General features: G+C 37.8%; 1 protein-coding gene across 3 annotated transcripts in view; it reads right to left on the bottom strand.

The window, feature by feature from the left end:
• Positions 1–464: 464 nt before the first annotated feature.
• PDCD11 (programmed cell death 11) overlaps positions 465–21,867 on the bottom strand; it is a 42,641-nt gene continuing 21,238 nt past the window's right edge. For 2 of the 3 annotated variants that reach the window (XM_087725779.1, XM_087725780.1), the window contains exons 17-36: positions 21,648–21,867; positions 20,820–20,972; positions 20,211–20,326; positions 19,002–19,513; positions 16,929–16,991; positions 16,131–16,230; positions 15,726–15,815; positions 15,465–15,567; positions 14,914–15,091; positions 5,616–5,672; positions 5,323–5,445; positions 4,813–4,935; positions 4,367–4,523; positions 4,169–4,282; positions 3,926–4,063; positions 3,064–3,314; positions 2,660–2,828; positions 1,731–1,884; positions 1,137–1,302; positions 465–852 (exon numbers count right to left, since the gene is read on the bottom strand). In XM_087725779.1, the coding sequence (XP_087581905.1) occupies positions 681–852; positions 1,137–1,302; positions 1,731–1,884; positions 2,660–2,828; positions 3,064–3,314; positions 3,926–4,063; positions 4,169–4,282; positions 4,367–4,523; positions 4,813–4,935; positions 5,323–5,445; positions 5,616–5,672; positions 14,914–15,091; positions 15,465–15,567; positions 15,726–15,815; positions 16,131–16,230; positions 16,929–16,991; positions 19,002–19,513; positions 20,211–20,326; positions 20,820–20,972; positions 21,648–21,867 (3,159 nt within the window). In that variant the 3' untranslated portion in view covers positions 465–680. The remainder of the gene's footprint in view (positions 853–1,136; positions 1,303–1,730; positions 1,885–2,659; positions 2,829–3,063; positions 3,315–3,925; positions 4,064–4,168; positions 4,283–4,366; positions 4,524–4,812; positions 4,936–5,322; positions 5,446–5,615; positions 5,673–14,913; positions 15,092–15,464; positions 15,568–15,725; positions 15,816–16,130; positions 16,231–16,928; positions 16,992–19,001; positions 19,514–20,210; positions 20,327–20,819; positions 20,973–21,647) is intronic. The other variant, XM_087725781.1, reaches the window with a different exon arrangement.

Here is a 21,867-nt window from a genome sequence, read left to right as displayed (position 1 = left end):
ATAGTCTTCTGTAGGACAATGAATCAGGAACACTGGGTTGTAAAATAACAGATGGAAAAATGTATGGAAACTGCTTATTGTTTAGACATTGTATATTTAACATTGATAATTTTAGCATATTTATAAGAAGTTCAGAATTCTGTGAATTGCAGATGTAGAACAGGATAGGGCGTATAAAATAAAAACTGAGTATTTTATACTTAAGCTATGATGATGAGGCTAATTAAATGGAATTGCAGAACCTTGCTTCTGCAGACAACAGCCTTTTAATTTAGCCTTTAAGCCTTGAATATATTTTACAGGATGCTTAGAAAGCAGCGGTGGTATTATCTTCTAAGCCTATACTTGAATACAAAATATTTTAGGGAGGGAAGAACTATTTACTTGCTATCGTAACCAAGCAGCTGGTTGCTTTCTCCTAATTATGAATTGTATATTTTAAAAAGAATTGAAGACAAATAAGGTTATAAATATAATTATTTTATTTGAGTTTGGGGGGAGGGATATAAAAGGTGTAAAACATTTACATCACTTACACTGTTAATGTGTGGTCCTGGCTATTCCAATCTGTTATTGAGCTCGTTGGGAAATGCAAAAAAGCAAGAGGGCTTTTCGTACTACAGATGAGGCATGTCCACTTCCCTTCTCAACATACTGGGTAAGTAAGACCCTGAAGTCTGTTAGCTCTCAGCAAGGTTGTTCTTGGATTCCACATACTCCAATGCTGCTGCCTTCACAGCCTGGATGGTTTCCACGGTGCCATACTTCTTCTCATACTCCAGGTAGCGTTTAAAGAAGAACTTCATCTTCTTTGCTGTTAAGTTTAGGTGAATCACTCTTTCAAAAATATCCCTATGAAAAAACCCAAATAATGTTTAGAATAACAATTTTAATCTGATATTTTATTTCTATTTAAAATGACTAAAATTGTTAGATTGCTTTCTCCTATGTGTAGGAGATATATTTCTAGAGCAAATTCTTTAGGCTTCTCATTGTTAATTGTTAATAATGTTTCCTGGCCAAAATCAAGTCACTCTGCGTGCTTTAGTTTTAAGCTAATACACATTCCCAAGCTTACATTTGCATCTTTGCTGGAAATTAAGAATCCTAACCTTCCTACATGTGTTAGTACTCACCGGACTTCTTTTTGGCTTCCATGTTTTATCATTACATCTATGTACACTGACCAGATGTCTGTACGTTTAGGGTATGTGCTCAGCATGTTTTCAAACATGGCCTTGCCATGTTCTGCATCACCAAACTGAAACTCTAACTGTGCCAGCTTTGAAATCACATCCACGTCTGCAACAAAAAAGAAGAAGCAAGGATTATTTAAAGGATTATTTTCAGCAGTCATTATTAATTCTGCCTGAAGTTTGAAGGTGTAACTATTATTTAGAAATATATGGTTAGCTACATCCTCACTACAAGAATTTTCAGAGTAGATTAGCGAACAAGATGGAAAGGTCTACTCTTTTGTGAAATATGTCCTGTTCCTTGGGATGCTGAATTTGTTTCTGTCTATTGGCGTGAAAGAAAAAAGGATGTATTTATTAAGAAATGAAGGTGAAGAAATGGAAATGGAAGAAAATGACTGAAAGAGACAAAGATAAGAATGATTATAGAATATAGATAATACAGATATTAATCTACTCTAATCTAAATGGAAGTCCAATGAGGAAGATATAGACAGCACTATTCAAGAAAGAAGGAAAACAAATAACTCTTACGCTCTTTGTCTGGCAAGCATTTCAGTGCCCGTGGCATAAGTCTGTGAGCTGCCTCCACCAAACCACGCTTCAGAAGAAAAGTGGTGTACTTTACCCACACAGACTTTTCTTGACGGAAGCGTTTCAGCATTGTACTATATAGGTCCTCAGCTTCCTGAATACATCAAAAGAAAGGATAAAGAATCATCGTAAATATGCAAAATCTTTTTATTTTCATTGCTTCTAAATTACAAGGATAATCTAGCTTTTGTTCTCACAAATACCCCTAGTTTTCCAATCCTATCCAATGGGTAGTAGCTACTTTTGTGCTAGGAGATTTAGATATTTATGTGGGGATGAAGCTAAATAGGCATGGCTTGAAAATAGCTGCCTTCTATTTTATTTCATCCTTAAAAGTTCTATGCTATAATAATGTTACCTGAGCCTATTCAACATAGGCTCAGAATGCTAACTGCCATTCTACAATTGGACCAGAAATTCTAAATTCAGTTCCAAAGAGTTGAAGGCTAAATTTTCTCTCATATGTAGAAAAATAAAAATATACATTAAGCCTGTGTACCTTATTCAACAAGGTGCTTCACTCAACACAGGCTAAATATACAACTACATGTCCTGCTTCTTCATTGTCAACTGCCAATTCTGCAATTTTAGAATATAGATTTCATAGGTCTTAAGAGTGCATCATTTTGCATTTAATAATCTGGACGAGAGCAATAATCTGACATTGAAAAGAGCCACACAGAGAGAAGATTTCTGCTGCTCCAAACAGAGGCAGCATCCACAAGTCCAAAATGTTAAGGGAAGTCTAGGACAAGGCAGAGCAGACTAGGTGCATTCTTTCTTGAAATAAAACAGATATCCTTCCTGTCATACACACAGATGAATAAAAGTGATCATTCTCTTTATCATGCTGCTATAATTGGCATCACCTTATATTTCTCAGACGCGCTGTAGATGTCTGCCAATTGCTGAAAGACCTTCAGAGGCTCATTGTACTGAACTGCTCTTTCAAAAACTTTCATCAGTCCTTCCTCTGTGCCATACATGTTCTCCAGGTTCAGCAAAGCGACCCACACATTCAGTTTCTCTTGTTCCTCTCTGAAGGAGAAAGAAAGCAACATTCACTACAAAGATCAAAGCTCTTGATTTTGCCTTTGATGTTAATATTCCTTGTGGCTGGTTTATACAGAATACCTGTGTATTTAGAGAAAAGTAAGAGAAAAAAGTTGCATGTTCCCTTTACGCAGCAAGTATCTTAAGATCCACCAAGCAAAAGATAGCATGGATATGAACTGTTACCAAGGAAAATGAAATCAACAAAAAAACAAGTCACCTAAAGGAGATAGTTTTTAGTGCCCTTTCTGCAACAGCTCTAGCTTTCTCGATCTCTGTAGCTTGGAGATGAAAAGCCATGAATTGCAACCAAAGGATGGAGCTGTCAGGACTGCCGAGTACCAAGCGGTCAAAGTCATCTGCTGTCTGCGGCTGTCGCTTGGGATCCATCAGGGCAGCTTCCAGCTTAGAGAGTTCTTTCTCTGCTTTTTGCTTCTCCAGCTCCTGTTTCTTTTTTGTTTGTTTCTTGGCCTTAAAGAAAGAAAAGGGAGAAAAAGAAAGGCCTTCATGACTGGAAAACCTGTAGTGCTGCAGGATAACATACTATAAGACAAAGTGGGGTGCCTCCAAGAACCAGAGACTACTCTAGGGCCTTTGGGGTACTTAGCAGGCTCAATTAGACTAGAGACTCAGAAGTTTACTATTGTTGTTACAGAAGGATGACACTCTGTCTCTTTCTAAGCTATTCTTAGCACCAGTAGTGCCACAAGAGTCCCAATTTTTCATTTGTTTTTTTTAGTATTGTGAAAACTATGCAGCACTTTAAAAAAATTGACATAAAAATAGCTATGTCTACAAAAATATTCTCTTTTCATAGTTACATACCACAAAACATGTTATTATGTAAACGTGCATGGAAATGCTTTATCCAAGACATTCTTCACCATGATCATTTAACATTATAAAGAAAGGAATATCTCTTCCCTCCCCCTCGTGTGTGTGTTTGTGTGTGTGTGTGTATCTCACACACTCTTTCAACTAGATGGACCTTTTTACCAAAAGGTTAACTGAAGGGCAACTACATACTAACTGCTATTGCATAGAAATTAATCCCAAGAGCAAACAATACAGAAATACTGTACCATGGATTCGGCATCATTTTCTTCCTCGCTGTCTGAGCTCTGCTCCTTTGGAATCAATGTGGTTCCATCCAGCACATTTAAGCCCTCCTCCCACATAAAGCTGGTTGAAACCTTCAGTCGTGGAACTTCTTTTCCCTGCTGATAAACAAGCAGAAATATATACTCGCATCAACCATCCCACTCAGTACAAAAACATGGCTTCCACCATGCCAAAAGACCTATCTCTTTCTTGCAGCCTTTTACCTTAGACTTCTTTTTATGCTTCTTTTCCTTCTCCTCTTCCTCCCGATAATAAACCTCCACACCACTATCACCCTCCTCAGTACAATAAGCTCTCTTTTTTGCTGGCGTTACTTCCTGTCATTGAAGAAAAGGAAGTGTTAAACATTGGTTTTTAAAATGTTTCCTAATCAAGCCTAAAATCTCTTCCAGAATAGATACCTGCTCGCTTTCAGAGCGCTTCCTCCTTTGATTTCTTGATTTCTGGGAGGGTGTATCCGTTTCACTACATGGCTTTTCATCACATGGAATAATGCTTGGCTTCCCTGTGTCTTCAGGAAGGAGAGAAAGCTCCACAAGGTTCTCCCGTCTATTTATGCTGTAGAACGAGTAGAACATAGGAAATGATAGGAGAAAGAAGAACCAGCATAATTATGCAGTCTATAATGTCCTCTTAAAATGCTTTACATTTTTAATTTGTTCAGCTTCACGCCATTTCAGTAAGGTAGCAGTATGATTACTTAATAAAATGATTAACATCAAATAAAACACATACACAATTCATCATAGTGCCACACCCTCTCTTAATTATACATTTTATTGCCCACAAGGCCCATTCATTTTGCCACCTCAGAGGAACCGTGGTTTTGGGAAAACACCCTACTTACCTGAGAACTTTGGCAGTGAGAAGCTGATCTGTCTGTATGTACTTCATACAGAGCGAATGATCTGGCACAAAGAATGGGGTGACATATTGGAGGGAAATTTGACCCACCACTGAATCAGACAACCTGTCAAGAAAGAAGACTGTAACTTCTTCAAGTGTACTTCAAAAGATAAAACACACACTTTGAAATGGTGCCTATGATACGGCTAAAAAAATACAACAAGTCCATGGCCATAACAAGAATACAGAAGCTACATTTATGTGGGGAATGCTATATATTTGAAGGATGTAAGTCTATATTTCTCTGGTTGCCGTAGGGGGTTGAAGGAACAGTGTTTTTTCAAGCACAAACAATTTTCTCCAAAAAGAGATGGTAAAAATCTTCCTGCTTTAAGGAATATATCTGCATATTAATTAAATCTGGTAAGAGTCAAACAGACACACACAAGGAGGCATACACAGAAGTGAAATAATATCTCTATTTACTTTTATGATCGCAAACAAAACTCACCCCAAAGAGATGCCTGATGCTGTAATGGATTTGACGTAGCCTCTGATGAGTTGATCATTCTGAATGTTATCAAGAGAAGCAATTTCAGGATCCTCAACTTTCTGATGGCCTTTAGGATTTATCCTAAAATAAACAGGAGAATGAGTAAAGAACTTTCTTCCTGCATAGGCAAAATAAATTAGAATGACAAACCCCATACTCTTCTCTAAATGCACATTTATAATACAATGGAATTGTATTAGGACTAAGAGCAGGTTTCTCTTCTGAGTGTAGATGAGGCAGTATTTCCTTACCTGGATGGTCGGAGGGATACTTTTACAGCATTGTCTTCAATGGAAAGAATGTAACATCTATATAGAAGATGGGAGGGGGAAAGTAACTTCAGATGTGATTATGTCTACTAAAAGAAAAAGTTGATTACACTATACATGCCTTAGATCAGTGTTTTTCAACCTTTTTTGTGCAAAGGCACACTTTTTTCATGAAAAAAATCACGAGGCACACCACCATTAGAAAATGTTAAAAAAATTTAACTCTGTGCCTATATTGACTATATATAAAGTAATTCTCTTGAATCCTCCGTGATTGTTGCTATGGGCGCACGCATGGGACGTCAGTGACGTCCCTGCGTGCGCTACCTCCCGGCTGTCCCCGCGTTTTTAAAGTAAACGTGGGGCCGCAGGGACTTAATAGAGGCATCCCTGTGTCCCGAAAGCAACTTTTGGGACACAGACAATGTTCCCTCTAACTTTTTTTCAGTGTGAGAAGAAAAGTATAGTGTTTGAGCGGCATATTTTCATGCCTGAGCACCTGAATTTTTTTCACAGATGTCACCTAAGACAACAACAAAATCAGTATTATTTGAAACTCAAAGTTATGTTTATTCAAGGTACCCGCTTAATTAAAAGTGTTATATAATATCAGTATCACTTAACAACGGTCCTGCTTAGCAACCAAAATGTTGGCTCAGAAACTCTGGCATTGAAGCATGCAAGTCTTAAAGCTGTCAAGTTACAAGACCTTTTCACCCCTAACCCTTTAGAAAAAAAAATCCCAAGGGTCTTCAAACCTGACAGCTTTAAGCCTTGTGGACTTCAACTCCCAGAATTCCTCCTCCAGTCATGTTGGCTCAGGAACTCTGGCATTGAAGCATGCAAGTCTTAAAGCTGTCAAGTTACAAGACCTTTGCACACCCTTTAGGAAAAAAAACCCCAGGGGTCTTCAAACCTGACAGCTTTAAGCCTTGTGGACTTCAACTCCCAGAATTCCTCCTCCAGTCATGTTGCAGCAACGTCATCTGCGTGGATCTGCTCTATCTTCGGTTTTTTTCACAGGGGGCACGGCTGCCACTGAAGATGCCAACGAGCCCCCGCCGCCACTAGAATAGCTGCTGCCGCCTCCTCCTCCTCCTGCAACAGCACCAACATATTTGCTGCCCAGCGCTGCAGCCGAGGTGAAGCCTCCAAAGCTCCCGCAGGCGCCCCTGCCCATGGCAGCGGCGGCGGTGCCTCCCCCTCCGCTCGGAGCACCTCAGCTGGGCTCTGGGTTACCCCTGCCGCCGCCTCCACCTCCGCGGTTTTTCAGAAGCCTTGAGGCCTTTTTCCCTGCTCCCCCCCCTCCGCCGCCTTCCTACTAGCTCCCGTGGCCAAATGGCTCCTCAAAAGCACGGCGGAGGAGGAAGGGGGAGGGATAACACGGGGGCCAGCTCAGGTGCTCTGCGTGGAGCCTCCACACACAACCGGTGTGCTCCACAAACGTTTCTGCTCACTAGCTTAAAAGGGCCCTCGCTGTTTCTCCAGGCAGCCCTCGTGCCTCCGTCCAGCCGAAGGTCGCTCCTGGCCAGGCAGGCTCCCCGCAGCTGCTCAGAGGCTCGCTCTCCTCCTCGTAGCACCGTGAAATCCTTGGGTGGCTCCCAGCTCCTCTGCAATACAGCCAGTCCTTGACTTAGCCTCCACGCAGAGCACCTGAGCTGGCCCCCGTGTTATCCCTCCCCCTTCCTCCTCCGCAGTGCTTTTGAGGAGCCATTTGGCCGCGGGAGCTAGTAGGAAGGCGGCGGAGGGGAGCAGGGAAAAAGGCCTCATGGCTTCTGAAAAACCGCGGAGGTGGAGGCGGCGGCAGGGGTAACCCAGAGCCCAGCTGAGGTGCTCCGAGCGGAGGGGGAGGCACCGCCGCCGCTGCCATGGGCGGGGGCGCCTGCGGGAGCTTTGGAGGCTTCACCTCGGCTGCAGCGTTGGCGGCAAATCCGGCAGTGCTGTTGGAGGAGGAGGCAGCAGCAGCTATTCCCCTCAGCTTCGGGAGCCTGTGGCAGAAATCACTGCGCGCAGTTTGAAACGGCTGCGCGGTGTTTTCTTGAAACGGCTGCGCGGTGTTTCCCTTAGAGGGAACAGTGGACACAGAGATGTCCCGAGGCAAAAACACCCGGCGGGTGTTTTTCCCACGGCACACCTTACACTATGTCACGGCACACTAGTGTGCCGTGGCACAGTGGTTGAAAAACACTGCCTTAGCTGTATCATGCTGGAGCATCCCAAAACATTGTAATTATTGGCTATTGGCATTTGGAGGTATTTGTGTAATTTCTTTATTTTTCTTTAAAAAAAAAAACACAAATATGTCATCATTTGTCAATCATTAAAACATTGAAGTACAATTTTTTTTTGTGTGTATACCCCTCCCTCCCTCCACCCCCCCACCTCCCCTCCTCCTTCCCCCCCCCCGACTTCCCAGAACCCGTACACGGTATAGAATTTTAACTAACACAGTCTAAAATCTATTGAGAAAAAAGAAATAAAGAAATTAATAACATTCTAGATTGACCTTAGCTTCTTCTTACTGAACTAACTTTAAACAATTTAAATCATTTCTGATCTTAAGCATAGGCTAACTGGAATTTCTTAGTCCCGTATTTATTTTGTATATAGTCAATCCATTTTTTCCAGTCTCGTTTATATCTCTCATTTGAATGATCTTTGAGATATGCCGATATTTTAGCCATTTCAGCTAAGTTTGTTACTTTCAATGTCCATTCTTGAATTGTAGGCAAGTCTTCCTTCTTCCAATATTGCGCCACCAACAGTCTTGCTGCAGTTATCAGGTGCAGAGTCAAATTGGTCTCTACCACTGTAAAGTCAGTACATATACCTAGTAAAAATAACTGAGGACTAAACTTTATCCTTCTTTTAAAAACATTTTGCATGACCCACCATATTTTTATCCAAAATGCTTTAACCTTTTGGCAGGTCCACCATATATGATAATATGTAGCATCGAGAGAACCACATCTCCAACATTTAGGCTGTACATTCGGATACATAGAAGCCAACTTTTTAGGATCTAAATGCCATCTATAGAACATCTTGTAAAAATTTTCTCTCAGATTTTGAGCTTGTGTAAATTTCACATTTCTTACCCAGATTCTTTCCCATGTATCCAACATTATTGGTTCCTCAATATTTTGAGCCCATTTTATCATACAATCTTTAACTAATTCTGTTTCCGAATCCATCTGTATTAATACATTATATATCCTCTTTATATGCATTAAGCTTTGATCTCTTATTTGTTTAAACAGATTATCCTCAACTTGAATAAAACCAATTTTTTGATCTATTTTCCACCTAGCCTGTAATTGCCCATACTGGAACCATGTTTGAATTACCTTCTCCTCTTTTAATACCTCTAAAGATTTTAATTGTAATACCCCCCTTTCCGAGGTAAGAAGCTGTCTGTAAGTAAATCTGTCCTGTTTTTGTGCTGTATTCATATTTTCAATTGCATGTCTAGGAATTGCCCACATGGGTATCTTGTCATTTAATTTATATTGGTATTTCTTCCAAACCCGCAATAAAGCATTTCTTAAAATATGACTTTTAAAGTTCTTATCCAATTTTTTGTTGAATAACAGGTAAGCGTGCCAACCAAATACCAGATCGTGTCCCTCAATGTTCAATATTCTATCATTGGTTAAATGAATCCAATCACTAATTACAGATAATACCACTGCATCATAATATAGTTTTAAATTAGGTAGTTTCAGTCCTCCTCTCTCACGTACATCTTGCATTATTTTCATCTTTACCCTCGGCTTCTTTCCTGCCCACACAAATTTGTTGATACCCTTCTGCCATTCTAAAAGGTTCGCATCTTTTTTAAGTATAGGTAACATTTGGAAAAGAAATAAAAATTTTGGTAAAATGTTCATTTTCACTGCCGCTATCCTGCCCAGCAAAGATAAGTGCAATTTCTCCCATTTTTTCATCTCTGTCTGTATGCTATGCCAAAGTGGTTCATAATTATGCTTATATAACTTCCCATTTGAAGTTAAAATGTTAACTCCAAGATATTTGACTTTTTTAACTACCTCACATCCTAGCATCACTCCTAATTCTTCCTTTTGTTTAATATTCATATTTATAGCTAATGTTTTGGTTTTTCCTAAGTTTATTTTAAAGCCAGACACTTGACCATATTGATTAATCGTATTCATTAAAACCCTACTGGATTCCTGCGGTTGTTCCAATATTATGACCAAATCATCCGCAAAAGCGCGGACTCTATATTCTTGCTGCCTAATCTTGATCCCTTTTAAACCATCCAAGCCCCGTATTTTATTCAACAATACTTCCAAAGTTATAATAAACAATAATGGGGACAAAGGACAACCCTGTCTTGTACCTTTTCCAATTTGAATAGAGTCTGTTAAACTTCCATTGACTATGATTTGTGCTGTTTGCTGTTGGTATATTGCTTTAATTGACTGTAAAAAATTATCTCCTATCTGCATTTTTTGCAATATCTTCAACAGAAATTGCCAGTTAACTCGATCAAAGGCCTTCTCAGCATCCAAAAATATAAACGCAGCAGGGATCTGGTTGTTCTTTCCCAAATATTCTAATGCATTAATAATTAATCTGACATTACTTTTCATCTGTCTCCCTTGTATAAAACCTGTTTGGTCCGTATGTATCAATTGTTGAATGACCAACATTAACCTATTTGCTAATATTTTAGTAAAAATTTTATAATCTACATTCAGTAATGAAATGGGTCTATAATTTTTGGGTTGAGTAGTATCTTGATCTTCTTTGGGTATCAAAGATATAAACGCTGTCTTCCAAGATGGAGGGACTTTACCTTCCGTTTGAATCATATTAAATAATTCTCTAAGAGGTTCTACCATTTCTAACTGTAAGTTTTTATAGTAAACCGCTGTCAAGCCATCTGTACCTGGTGCTTTCCCTGGCTTTAATTGCTTAATTACCTGCAGGATTTCCCCCGAGGTTATTGGTTGATTCAATTTTTGCCTGTGTTCTTCTCTAACTGAAGGTATTTTCTCCTTGTCTAAATATTTGTCTATGTCTAAACCATTAATTTTATCCCCTTTATACAGTTCTGTAAAAAATTCCCAGAAAGCCTTTTGAATCTCTTCCTGTTGGAACACCTCCTTCCCTCTGTAAATCATTTTAGATATATTTCGAGTTTTCCTTTTTTTCCTAATCTGATAAGCTAACCATCTGCCAGGTTTGTTTGCATTACAAAAAGTATTGTGTTTTGCATATAATAAATTAGTAGCTACCTGGTCAGAGATCAACATGTCAAATTGAGATTTTAATATGTTAATAGTTTCCTTAACCTTTGTATCGTCTGGTTTCCTTGTTAACTCCAGCTCTTTTCTCTTAATTTCCTCTTCCAGTTCTGTTCGTTTTAACCCTTGCTTATTTCTATGTGTTTTATTTATATTCATCAAAACTCCTCTCATATACGCTTTGCTTGCATCCCATACAAATTCCATAGATGTACCCTTATTCATATTCAAAACAAAATATTCAGATAGTAATTTTTTACAATCATTAATATAGTTTTCATATCTAAATAAATTTTCATTCAGTCTCCAAAACCTTCTTGCCTGCACTACCCTTCCCAACTCCATCCAAACTGGGTTATGGTCCGAAAGGACTCTAGCTGCAATCTTTGTTTTCTTGACCCTAGAAAGCAAATCATTAGTAGTTAGAATAAAATCAATCCTTGAAAGGGATTGATGCCTGTCCGAGAAGAAAGTGAAGTCATATTCCTCTGCATTTCTTTCTCGCCAGATATCTCTCAATTCAAAATCATCCATAATGTCAAAGAAGGATTTGGGTAACTTTGCTCGCATCTTGGTATTTAGGCGGGAAATCTTCTTATCTCTCTTAGTGTCTATCACTCCATTCCAGTCACCCAATAGTATACAGGAACTATAGTCCCACTGTACTAATTTAGCATGAAGATTTCTATAGAATCTATCTTGCTGTTGATTGGGTGCATAAATTCCCAAAAGTAATGTCTTTTTCCCTTCTAAGATCAAGTCTAAAGCAATATATCTTCCGAAGGGATCTGCTTCTATTAATTCAGCTTTCATATCTTTTCTTAAGTATACAACTATACCATTCTTCTTTTCCATAGCAGAAGCTGCAAAATGTTGACCAAGTTTTGAGTTGATCAGATATTTTTGATCAGTTGACTTGATATGAGTTTCTTGCAAACAAATTACATCGTTCTTAAACTGTTTAAGATAATGAAATATTTTCTTCCTCTTCTGTGGAGAGTTCAGTCCGTTGACATTCCATGTTAAAATCTTAGTTGTCATCTTTGGTTGGTTGAAGCATTTTTAGAGCTTCCTGCACGGCCTGTTTAACCTTAGGTTTAGCTCCTCCCACTGCTTCCAGATTTGTTGTTGTAGTTCCTTGATCGATGGCCGATAATTGTTGATACTGTTGCTTCTTAGCTTGTTTCTCCATACGTCTAGTAGTCATGCGGCTAGGTCTTGGTTCCATAGCACCTTGCACTTCTAGAGAAGAGAGATGCTCCATCTTGTCTGGTGGTTGTGTAGTTTGCTGTCTATCCTGTCCTTCTTGTGGTCTTTCTCTAGGTCCATATGGTGCAGGGTGTCCAGCCTTCAATATATTATAATAAAAATCTCGGGCTTTCCATACAGAGTTGAGGCGGTACCTTTGCTTATCAAATGTAAATATGATGCCGAATGGTGCATCCCATCTATACTGTATCTGACGGTTTCTGAGTTCTTCGACCAAAAAAGCGTAGTCTCTTCTGGCTCTTAACATTTGAGGTGGTATCTCTTTCAAAACAGCCAGGTCTTGACCGCCAATTTGAAGCTTAGTGTTATAAGACGCTTGCAGTACCATATTTCTGAACTCTCTTGTAGTAAAATATATAACGATGTCTCGAGGAAGCTGCTTCTACTTTGCCAGCCAGGAGTTAACGCGGTAAGCTTTGTCAATTTGCCAGCCTTGGTTGGTCCCTGGTCTTCCCATCAGGCGGTCAAAAGCTTCCGATAGGATCTGTTTCAGGTTCTCCTGTTTCTCCTCACGCAGCCCCCTTACTCTTAATGCAAGCTCCATTTGTCGGTACTGTATCATAATAATTTCTTTTTCAGCATTTTCCACTTTTTGTTCCACCACCTCTGTTTTCAATGTCAAGTTAGCATTGGCATCATTAAGAACCTCTAGAGTATCTTCCACTCCAGAAATATGTTCTGTTAATACAGTTACAAGACTCAGCATGTCGTCTCTAATTTTATCAACCTTAGCCTCAAATTTCTCATACAACTCCTGTTTAAGTCCTTTTATTTCACTTTTAATTTCACTTTTAATTTCTTCTTTCATTTCTTTTATTTCCTCTTTTCTCTCCTCTCTATTATCTCTAAATTTATCTTCCATTTTAATTGTCTGTGCATTAAGAGCCTCGTTTAGATTACTCAGAAAAAATTCTTTCGTTAATACATCCCCAGCAGGGGGCGTAGGAAGCGGAGGCTGCAGCTTTGTGCCAGGCACTGAGGGTGTACCCCTGGAAGTAGAGGGTGAAGACTTCAAGTTAATATTTGGTTTTGAGGCCATTTCAAAATTTGTCTGCCTGCAGTTAATAAAGCTGTATCGCCTAAATATGCAGCTTTAAGTAAAGAGGCTTTTATTTTGAAGTTTTAGGCTTGGCAAAACTTTCAGTGAGTAAACATTGTAACAAGACCGTTCAACAGATTCATCACCATTTAACTTCCAAATAACAAAGTTAATGAAGGAGTAAAATTCTTCTATTGTGAAACCAAAACATTTGATAAGCTATCTCTTTTGTTTTGAATTCTTTTGAAGTCTTTTGAGGATTAGCAAAAAGTGTTCGTTATTACCGGAGAAACCAGCCTGCTCGGCGCCATTTTAAAAGCCTCTGAGTAAATAATTTTTCGGAGGAGAAAAAGAGAAGAAACTAAAATGTTGATAAGCAATTATTGTCCTCGCAGTAAACGGATTCAGCTCGTGATAAGATTAAATCAAACAAAACTTAGAGCAGAGTGGGAGAGACCTACTTTGTCCTGCACAAGGCAGTTTGAAATTCCCAGCACGGACAGCCGTTCTGCCTTGGGCTCGCCCCCCTTTCCTTGCAAGCACAAAAGCTGCAAAAATCGAAGAGCATTTGCCAGCAAAACAGTTTCTTCTTTCCCTCTTGCCTGAAGGATAAGAAAACCTGATAAGACGTCAGATGGAAGATCCTCTAAACAGGTACGTAGCCAGGAATTCGGAGGCAGCTGATTTTTTGCTGCCTTCACCAGTAGGCTCCTCCCAGGAAGTCGCCGGCATTTGGAGGTATTTGGAAGACGTGGTTCAGAATAAAATTATGGCAAAATTATCAAATGTTGTCTAAAGGATCATGCAATGCCTTTGTTAAAACTCATGCACTAGTTTTGATTTGTTTCTTTTCAGGCAATTCAAGGATGATATCTGCACTCGGAAGAGTTTAGACTTGGAGTGGTTGAAGTATCACATTTTCTAATTCAAGCTGTTGCAATAATAATCAGAGAATCTCTTACATTTCTTAGTGTCCATGGAAATCCAGCTGTTTGGGACTGTGAAGCGGAATTTTCTTAAGAATGTATCTAAGGTTTGGAAATTGCTTCCAGGAAAGGTTAAAATTCTCCCTCTTTTAATGAACTTTTCAAAATTGGTTTTTAAAAATTATATATTTAAAATCACAGATGAAATTGCTGTTATTATTTTTTGTTGTCATTCTAATAGTTTGTGAATTGATGCTTTCACCCTTCCCTTTTATAGTCAGCCACCTTGAAGTTGTTTTTTTAGGGAAGCACAGAGTTTTTAAAATAAAATAATTATTTTCTAACATTATTCCTGAGCAAGGATCCATCTTGAAATATTGGCAGTCAAAACAAAAGACTTGTTTTCAAAGTAGCTTAAGAAAATCAATGATCTGAAAATGGGAATTCAAAATGTAGGTTTGTAACAACTTGGCATCCTTCATGTATTCTGGAAGCTTAATTCCTTCCTAGGCTTCTAAAGGTTGCATCTGTTAAGGTCGTAACAGATTGAAATGCATCAGGTTGGAGAAGACTGCTCTAAGCAACTAGCACACACATCTCAAGATGAACTGGTTAATTTTAAGCTGTTTGGCATTGATATTACACTGATGTATTTTACAAGCCAAAATACAATATAAAATTTCCATGCTAAAAGTAAGGAATAATCAGGAGACAAGATCATTGTTAAAGATCTTTACCTTCAGTTATTTAAAGCTTTTGCAGAAGGCTCTTACCTGACTATTTTTCCAACACCGAAGTCTTCAAGCGGTTGTTCTGTGTATGAATCGTTTAGGTGGAAAAGACTGACTCTGCCAATCCTCCCAAATGGAAGGATAATATGTAGACCAACATGGGGAATCACTCGTTTCACAGTGCCCAGTACAATTGTTCCTTTCTCCAATGAACGAGTGCCTGAGGAAATCCAGATCAGATACTACAGATAATTGTTATAGAGTACATTTTCTTATACCTTTAAGATATTTGAGACTGTGGATTTCTAGTCTTAATTTTCAAGCATGCCTTAGCTTAGATCAACTCCTAAATACAAAAGGTTTCATCCATTTCCAATTATGAGTGCTAGAAGTTCTACCATAGTGTGCAAAAAGACTATCAAATTACCACTAACAGAAACAAAATATCCTATAATCTCCGTAGCATTTAATCCCAGTTAATCCCAGACTTGGCAGCTTTTTCCTGGCTCCAGGCACCATACCCAATTATTGCAATTTGGCACGGAAATACCTATTTATCTGATTTTAATACATTGATCACTATTTAAGTATACCTGTTAGTGACAAAGCAAGTTTGGTTCCAGAAATATCGCAATCTATCACTGTTGCAATCAATGCCTGTCCTTTTTTGAAGCATTTCCTGGCATGTTTTATATCCTATAGAAAAAGAAATATAGACATGACTATCAAAAAGTGCTCACAATACTTGCTGTAAAATATTTTAAAGGTATTGATTCTCACAAAATGATAAATTTTCATAGTAGCCTCCTAAGATGTGCTTAAGGGTACTGATCCTCTTATCCTTCAGCAATTACCTTGGGATTCGAAGAAAGCAGCAGCTGCAAAATTCTCCCTCTGATGGTGGGACTAATCTCCACCTCCAGCCGTTTCTTTAACACATTGTACTGAGAAAATATACAACACAGACTTCAGCATTTCATTGGAAAGATGTATAATTTCAACGTAACCTCCAACAACAGGTTCTAAAAACCTTTTGAGAATTTCAGCATTACCTGCACTTAATATCACACACATATGCACATAAAACAAAGCAAAAAGTAAAACTCTTAACTCTTCAAAGTAATAATTTTGGAGGAAAAGATACAAATTATTTTTTTAAAAAAATTAACTATAGACTTCTCACTGTATTTCACTCAAAAGTTAAAAGGTAAGAGGAAAAAATATCCAGGGTACAGATGTTGAGAAATTCTAAATCTCACATTCTTAACATAGCATGTCACCGTCTGCCCAGGTTTCAGTGGTTCTTCTGGACGGTCTTTTTCAGCATTCAAGGTCGCTTTGCTTTCTCTTTTCAGTTCACTGATCGTGAGAGAAAGTAAAATAGTTATGCCCAGGCATTCTACTTTGGCATTCCAATATTTTCCTTTTCGGCAAAGTATCTTCTAGTTCATATTTAGGAACAAGCAGCTGCAAGGCCACATGTGTATTCGAATCCCAAGACAGGTGCAGGTAGCCTTCGACTTACAACCACAACTGAGCCCAAAATTTATGTTGTTAAGTGAGACATTTAAGTGAATTTTGCCCCATTTTATTACCTTTCTTGCCACAGTTGTTAAGTGAATCACTGTAATTGATAAATTGGTAACATGGTTGTTAAGATAATATGACTTCCCCATTGATTTTGCTTATCAAAAGGTTGATCACATGACCTTGGTAAACAGCAATGGTCATAAGTATGGATCAGTAGCCAAGCAACTGAATTTTGATTACATGATCATGAGGATGCTACAAAGGTTGTAAGTGTGAAAAACAGTCACAATTCACTTTTTTCAATGCCGATGCAACTTTGAATGGTCACTAAATGAACTGTTGTAAGTCTAGGACTAACCTGTATTACAAATTTATTTAAATCTAACATTATGGATTATTTAGAAATACTTGTTCAGATTAGAAAACACAACCATAATCTATGAATAATGGCTAGAAAGGAAAGTTTACAGAATGGATTATATTTTAAATATGTTCTGACTAAGCACTGTATTGAAAGATTTCCTTACCTTGGTCGGATGCTGAGTTCTAGGAATGTACGGGTGAAGTGGGTGTGGGTGATGGGCAAATATCTGTAAGTTAAGAGCATATGACCATATGAATATCATTTGGAATTATGAAAAATAGAACAGCATTGGATTGGGAAAGAATTTGGAACACAAATTATAAACTAACACAATCAGCAGCACTTAAACAAAATATATACAAAATGTTTTATCGTTGGCATTTATCACTAACAAGATTGGCTAAAATGTACAAACATGAAGCCGACCTGCTGGAAGTGTAAAAAAGTACAAGGGACCTATTATCACATATGGTGGACCTGCCCGGAACACAAAAATATTGGACAAAAATTTGGAAATGGGTGCAAGAAATTACAGCAGAACAGATAAAATACAAACCCGAAATCTTTCTACTGGGAATAATCAAAGGGAAATATACAAAGAAAATTAAGTACATATTAACACATCTGCTAACTACAGCTAGAACAGCATTTACCCAATGCTGGAAACAAAATAATACCCCCTCGGACGAATTAGTGATAAAACAAACTTTGGATTGTGCAGAGATGGACAAATTAACACTGAAATTAAAAGATAAAGAAGAGTCAGAATATTATAAAATTTGGAACAATTGGTACAAATGGCTGCAAAACAGGAACAAAATTAATTAAGCCAAAAAACAATATATATAAATATATATAGAACTGTGTATAAAGTGTGTAAATATAGAAGTGAAATATTATATACATGTACAGGTATAATGACATAACAATGTTGATGTAATGATTGTAAGGTGTTGTAGAAGGGAAAAAATAATTTAAAAAATCTGTCGAAAAATAGAACAGCAAATGCATTCATCTAACACACTAATAAATACACCATCCCATAGCTCTGTTAATCTTAGATTACATTAATCATTTTCAGGGAAACGATTAAAAGGGAAAATAAACCATTTGCAAGAAATAAAAGAAAAATATACACAATGCAAGAAATTCCTATAACTTATGCCTATCTGAAACACTGATTTTTGTCCAGAAGGAAAATTGTTCTTCAATTATATAAAACGTATTTTCAAGAATCTAAAAGCTTGCATGCCCAGTATTTGTCAAACACATTGACAGTTATTCTCCAGGTTGCAGAAACATATACATTGTAAGACTGTCCCTGCAGTTATTTGGCAACATTTTGGAAGTAGTTTGCCATTGCCTCCTTCCTAGCTAGGGTTGAGAGAGTGTAACTGATGCAAAATTGCCCAGCTGGTTTTGTGCCTAATGTTCTCCCAGTTTCTAGCCTGGTACCTTAACTAGTACACCAAATTGGCTCATAAGACCCTGAATCTCAATAAATACATTACAATACAAACATTTCAGATTTCTTTCTTTGGTAAATCTCAACATTTTTAATTTAGTTGATACATTTGAAACACTAAAGAAATGTTTCTTAAACATTTCTATAATATATAAAACATAAATACAGAAAAACACATTTAAATTTAAAACACCAACTGAAGCTTTACAAGTGTTGTTCATGGCAACTGATTGTGATCAGGTGGACAGATTTTCAATCCTTATCTCTGCTTTCTCCTAAAAAGACACCCTGACTCTGAGCTTATAAACAGCCACAAGGAGTTTTCTCCATACAAAAGGGACCAAGCAATGTTATTATGTATAAGATGTGACTCTAATACAGATGGGAAGGGGAGGGGAAATCATGATTCTAGATTGAAAAGGGTGGTATTTAGATGGGAATAGAGATCACAGCACTTAAAACTCAGGGCCACACATGAGAAGACTCGGGTCTAAATCCAAACTCATAGTAGCTGACTGGGTGATTTTGGTATTTCTACATGGCTCTGGGGAAAATTAGGAGATAGACAGGTATGTATGTATTCCTGAAGGAAATTGGGAGAGGTAAGTAATCTAATAAGTAAACTTAACAAGAAAATTTTCTGGAACTAGGAGTAAAAATTAAAAACAAAACAGCAAATGCATGAGAAATGCTGTACTTGCTAGCCTGTTGAGCAACAATGAAAATAACCGTTAACCACAATACAATACAATATATAAAATGTTATCTTACTTGTGACTTTTAATGCCTCTTCCTCCAATCACCCGAGCAGTAATCTTTTGTCCAACTTTTAGTAATGATGTTGGAAAAGTGCCTATGGTAACATCATCCAGGATCTGGGACGCATGAAGGGAGCCAGTCAACCGATCATTAAACGCCACTAAGACATGGGTGGGTTTGACAGACTTCACAATTCCCCTGACTATGTCTCCTGAGCTTGGCAACTGTTTTGTTGCAAGTGATGTATCCTCTAGTGTCTCAGATTCATGACGTGATCTGATTACACACTTCTTCCCTGAACTTTGCATCGCAAGTACCATCCCATGATCACCAATCTGTGTGCTTTTCAGAACCACTTTGACAGACTGTCCCGTCTTCAGTTTTTCAGAATCAAATCGGAATGTGTCATTCAAGTGAGAAGCCACAGGAATTGCAGTCAGCTGACCTGTTCCTAACAAGGAAACAACTGCATGCTCTGTAGCCACGTGATGAACAATAGCCTCATACTGAGAATTCAGGATTAACTGGAATATATAGAAGTTACAGTCAGAAAACCAAAGAAAAGTCTGTTTTACATGTAATATATTTGCTTTGCTTTATTCAAACTTACATTTTACCCTTCTTTGAAAAAGCTTCAGGAATTTCACAACTTTTTAGTGATTTCTGGGAATTTATTAGAACTTTCTAGCATATAACATTCACAACTTTTAAGCTGTGAAAAGAGTCCACAAACATTAAAAATAATAATCTTTAATGTTTGGGGGATCTTTTTCTGTAGCCTAAAAGTTTCAAATGTTATATGCTACAAAATTCTAATAAATTTCCAGATATGACTAAAAAGTCGTATCTTTTTCAAGACTCGCAACAAATGCTTGAGGTTTTCGATGAAGGGATGCCCTTAGGATATTTACAGGCAGGCATCTATGTTGGATTTATTCTAACATGTGCCTAAAGATTAAATAATATGTGAAATACTGTAATTTAAATCAACCACTACTTTTAAGTCCCTTTAAGACATAAGAAAGAACCAATATTTTTTTCCGTTTCTTTTCTTTAAAAAGATGTTATTATATAACCTACGCAAGCATTCCATTGTATAGATTTGTGCATATCTGTAACTGTTAAAGAGTAATGCATTTTCTGTAGTTTCATCATTACTAATGTAAGCATGTATCTATTTTAGAGTTAAGTACTATATAAAAAAGAATAAGGATATCATACCTTCTTGGCTTTGAGAGACAGCAGTTCCTCTCGAAGAGATACATAGATTTTTGATTTCAGAAGATCAACACAGAGAACTACAGCTTTTGCTTTTTGACCTTCAAGAATACTTTTGCCTTAAAAAGACAATACTTAGATGAAGATAACTGTTCCATGTTCAGCTAAAGAAAGCAACAATTAATGGTGCCCTAATAAATTAGCTAAATTATATCCTTACTACATAAAGAACAAGCTCAATTCCCAGTGACTTCAGAAACATAAGTTTATTTGGCAACAATATGGAAGTGGTTAGCTATTATTTTCTTGAGGATTTTTTTCTACTTCCCTCTCTATGCACTGGGCTTTTCTGGTGGACTCAGAGGTCCATCCCTGCTTAGCTTTTTGAGTTCAGCCAAAATTGGAAAACTGCTGCCATCTAATTGAGCTATAATTAGCTATAAAAAGCTATAGCACAGGGGAGGGAAATCCAACATTAACTGGATCACTTGTGTGCTCTTATCTCATTCCTTTTGCTCTGAAAAGATGCAACTATGGTAATCAGTGATTCATTTCCAGGTAAAAAACAAGATAGAGGGGATCAAACAAGAGCTGGGGGGATAAATACTGTACCTCCAAGTTGGCTGTGAATGGCTATTACAATCAAATCAGAAACACATGGACCACTAAAAACTGCTGAACCATCAGCCTTAACTTCGGTAACTACCAATTCTAGCCTCTGTCCCACTTTAAATTTGGAGAGTTTCTTAGCCACACTGGAATCATCTGCCAATAAGGAAAACATGAATTAAATCTTATTTGCAAGTTGGTTTTTCATTCTGAAAGTATATAAAGTTAATGTACATTTTACCTTCGTCTTTTGACAAACGTTTCAATGTCATAGCAATTAAGTTCTTCTAAAAAATTTCCTTAAGCTAATTTTCCCAGAATAAGACAAATCTGTGGCCTCCAACTCCCTTTCAACTCCCTACAGTATTCAGCAGGGCACTATATGGATAGTACTCATAAGAGCTGAAAGGGCAAAGCATTAATTCCTAGCAGTGAGGGAGAAAGCAAGCTAAAGGTAGTGCCACCTGGTGGACCACAAGTTGCTTAATACTGATTCATTTAAGCCCCTTGAAAATTGGCTTCTTGTGTTTAACTTATTATGGAGATAAATGCAAAAGATTAACTGAGATATTTTCTTTTTTATGATTTGTCAAAATTCATTGTAAATGCAAACAGAAATTTCTAAATTGAACCTCTCTCTCTCTCTCTTTAGAAAGAGTGGGGGTCAAAGTCATCAGGCAACAACTTTTGTTTGAAACAGAATCCTGGCTTTCAATTTTTATTATTTTAAAAAATATATATGTTTGCATAGCTTCACAATGCAGCCACTGCACTAGCAAGTGCAGATACAAGACTTTCACATGCCACCTTTGTGTTTCCAAACACTCTTACCTCTATTGCTCATGAAACTCATAATCTCCTGCAGTTCATTAAAGTACTGTTCCAGTAGGCCAAAGCTCTCAGGAACCGACCCCTCAACAGAGCACTCTGACATCTTCAGGGACAGTAAGATGCGCTGCTTCTCCTCATCAACACTGGTCACCTTGGCAAGTACAGTTTGACCTACCACAAAATGGTCTTTGGTGTCTGTCACAAACTTGTCACTCATTGC

This window comes from Thamnophis sirtalis, unplaced genomic scaffold, assembly GCF_051295495.1.
Source record: "Thamnophis sirtalis isolate CommonGarterSnake01/CBP01778 unplaced genomic scaffold, rThaSir2_p1.2 scaffold_11, whole genome shotgun sequence".
Taxonomy (NCBI): Eukaryota; Metazoa; Chordata; class Lepidosauria; order Squamata; family Natricidae; genus Thamnophis; species Thamnophis sirtalis.
Note: the sequence above shows the minus strand (reverse complement) of the source record. Positions and strands in the feature narration are given on the sequence as shown.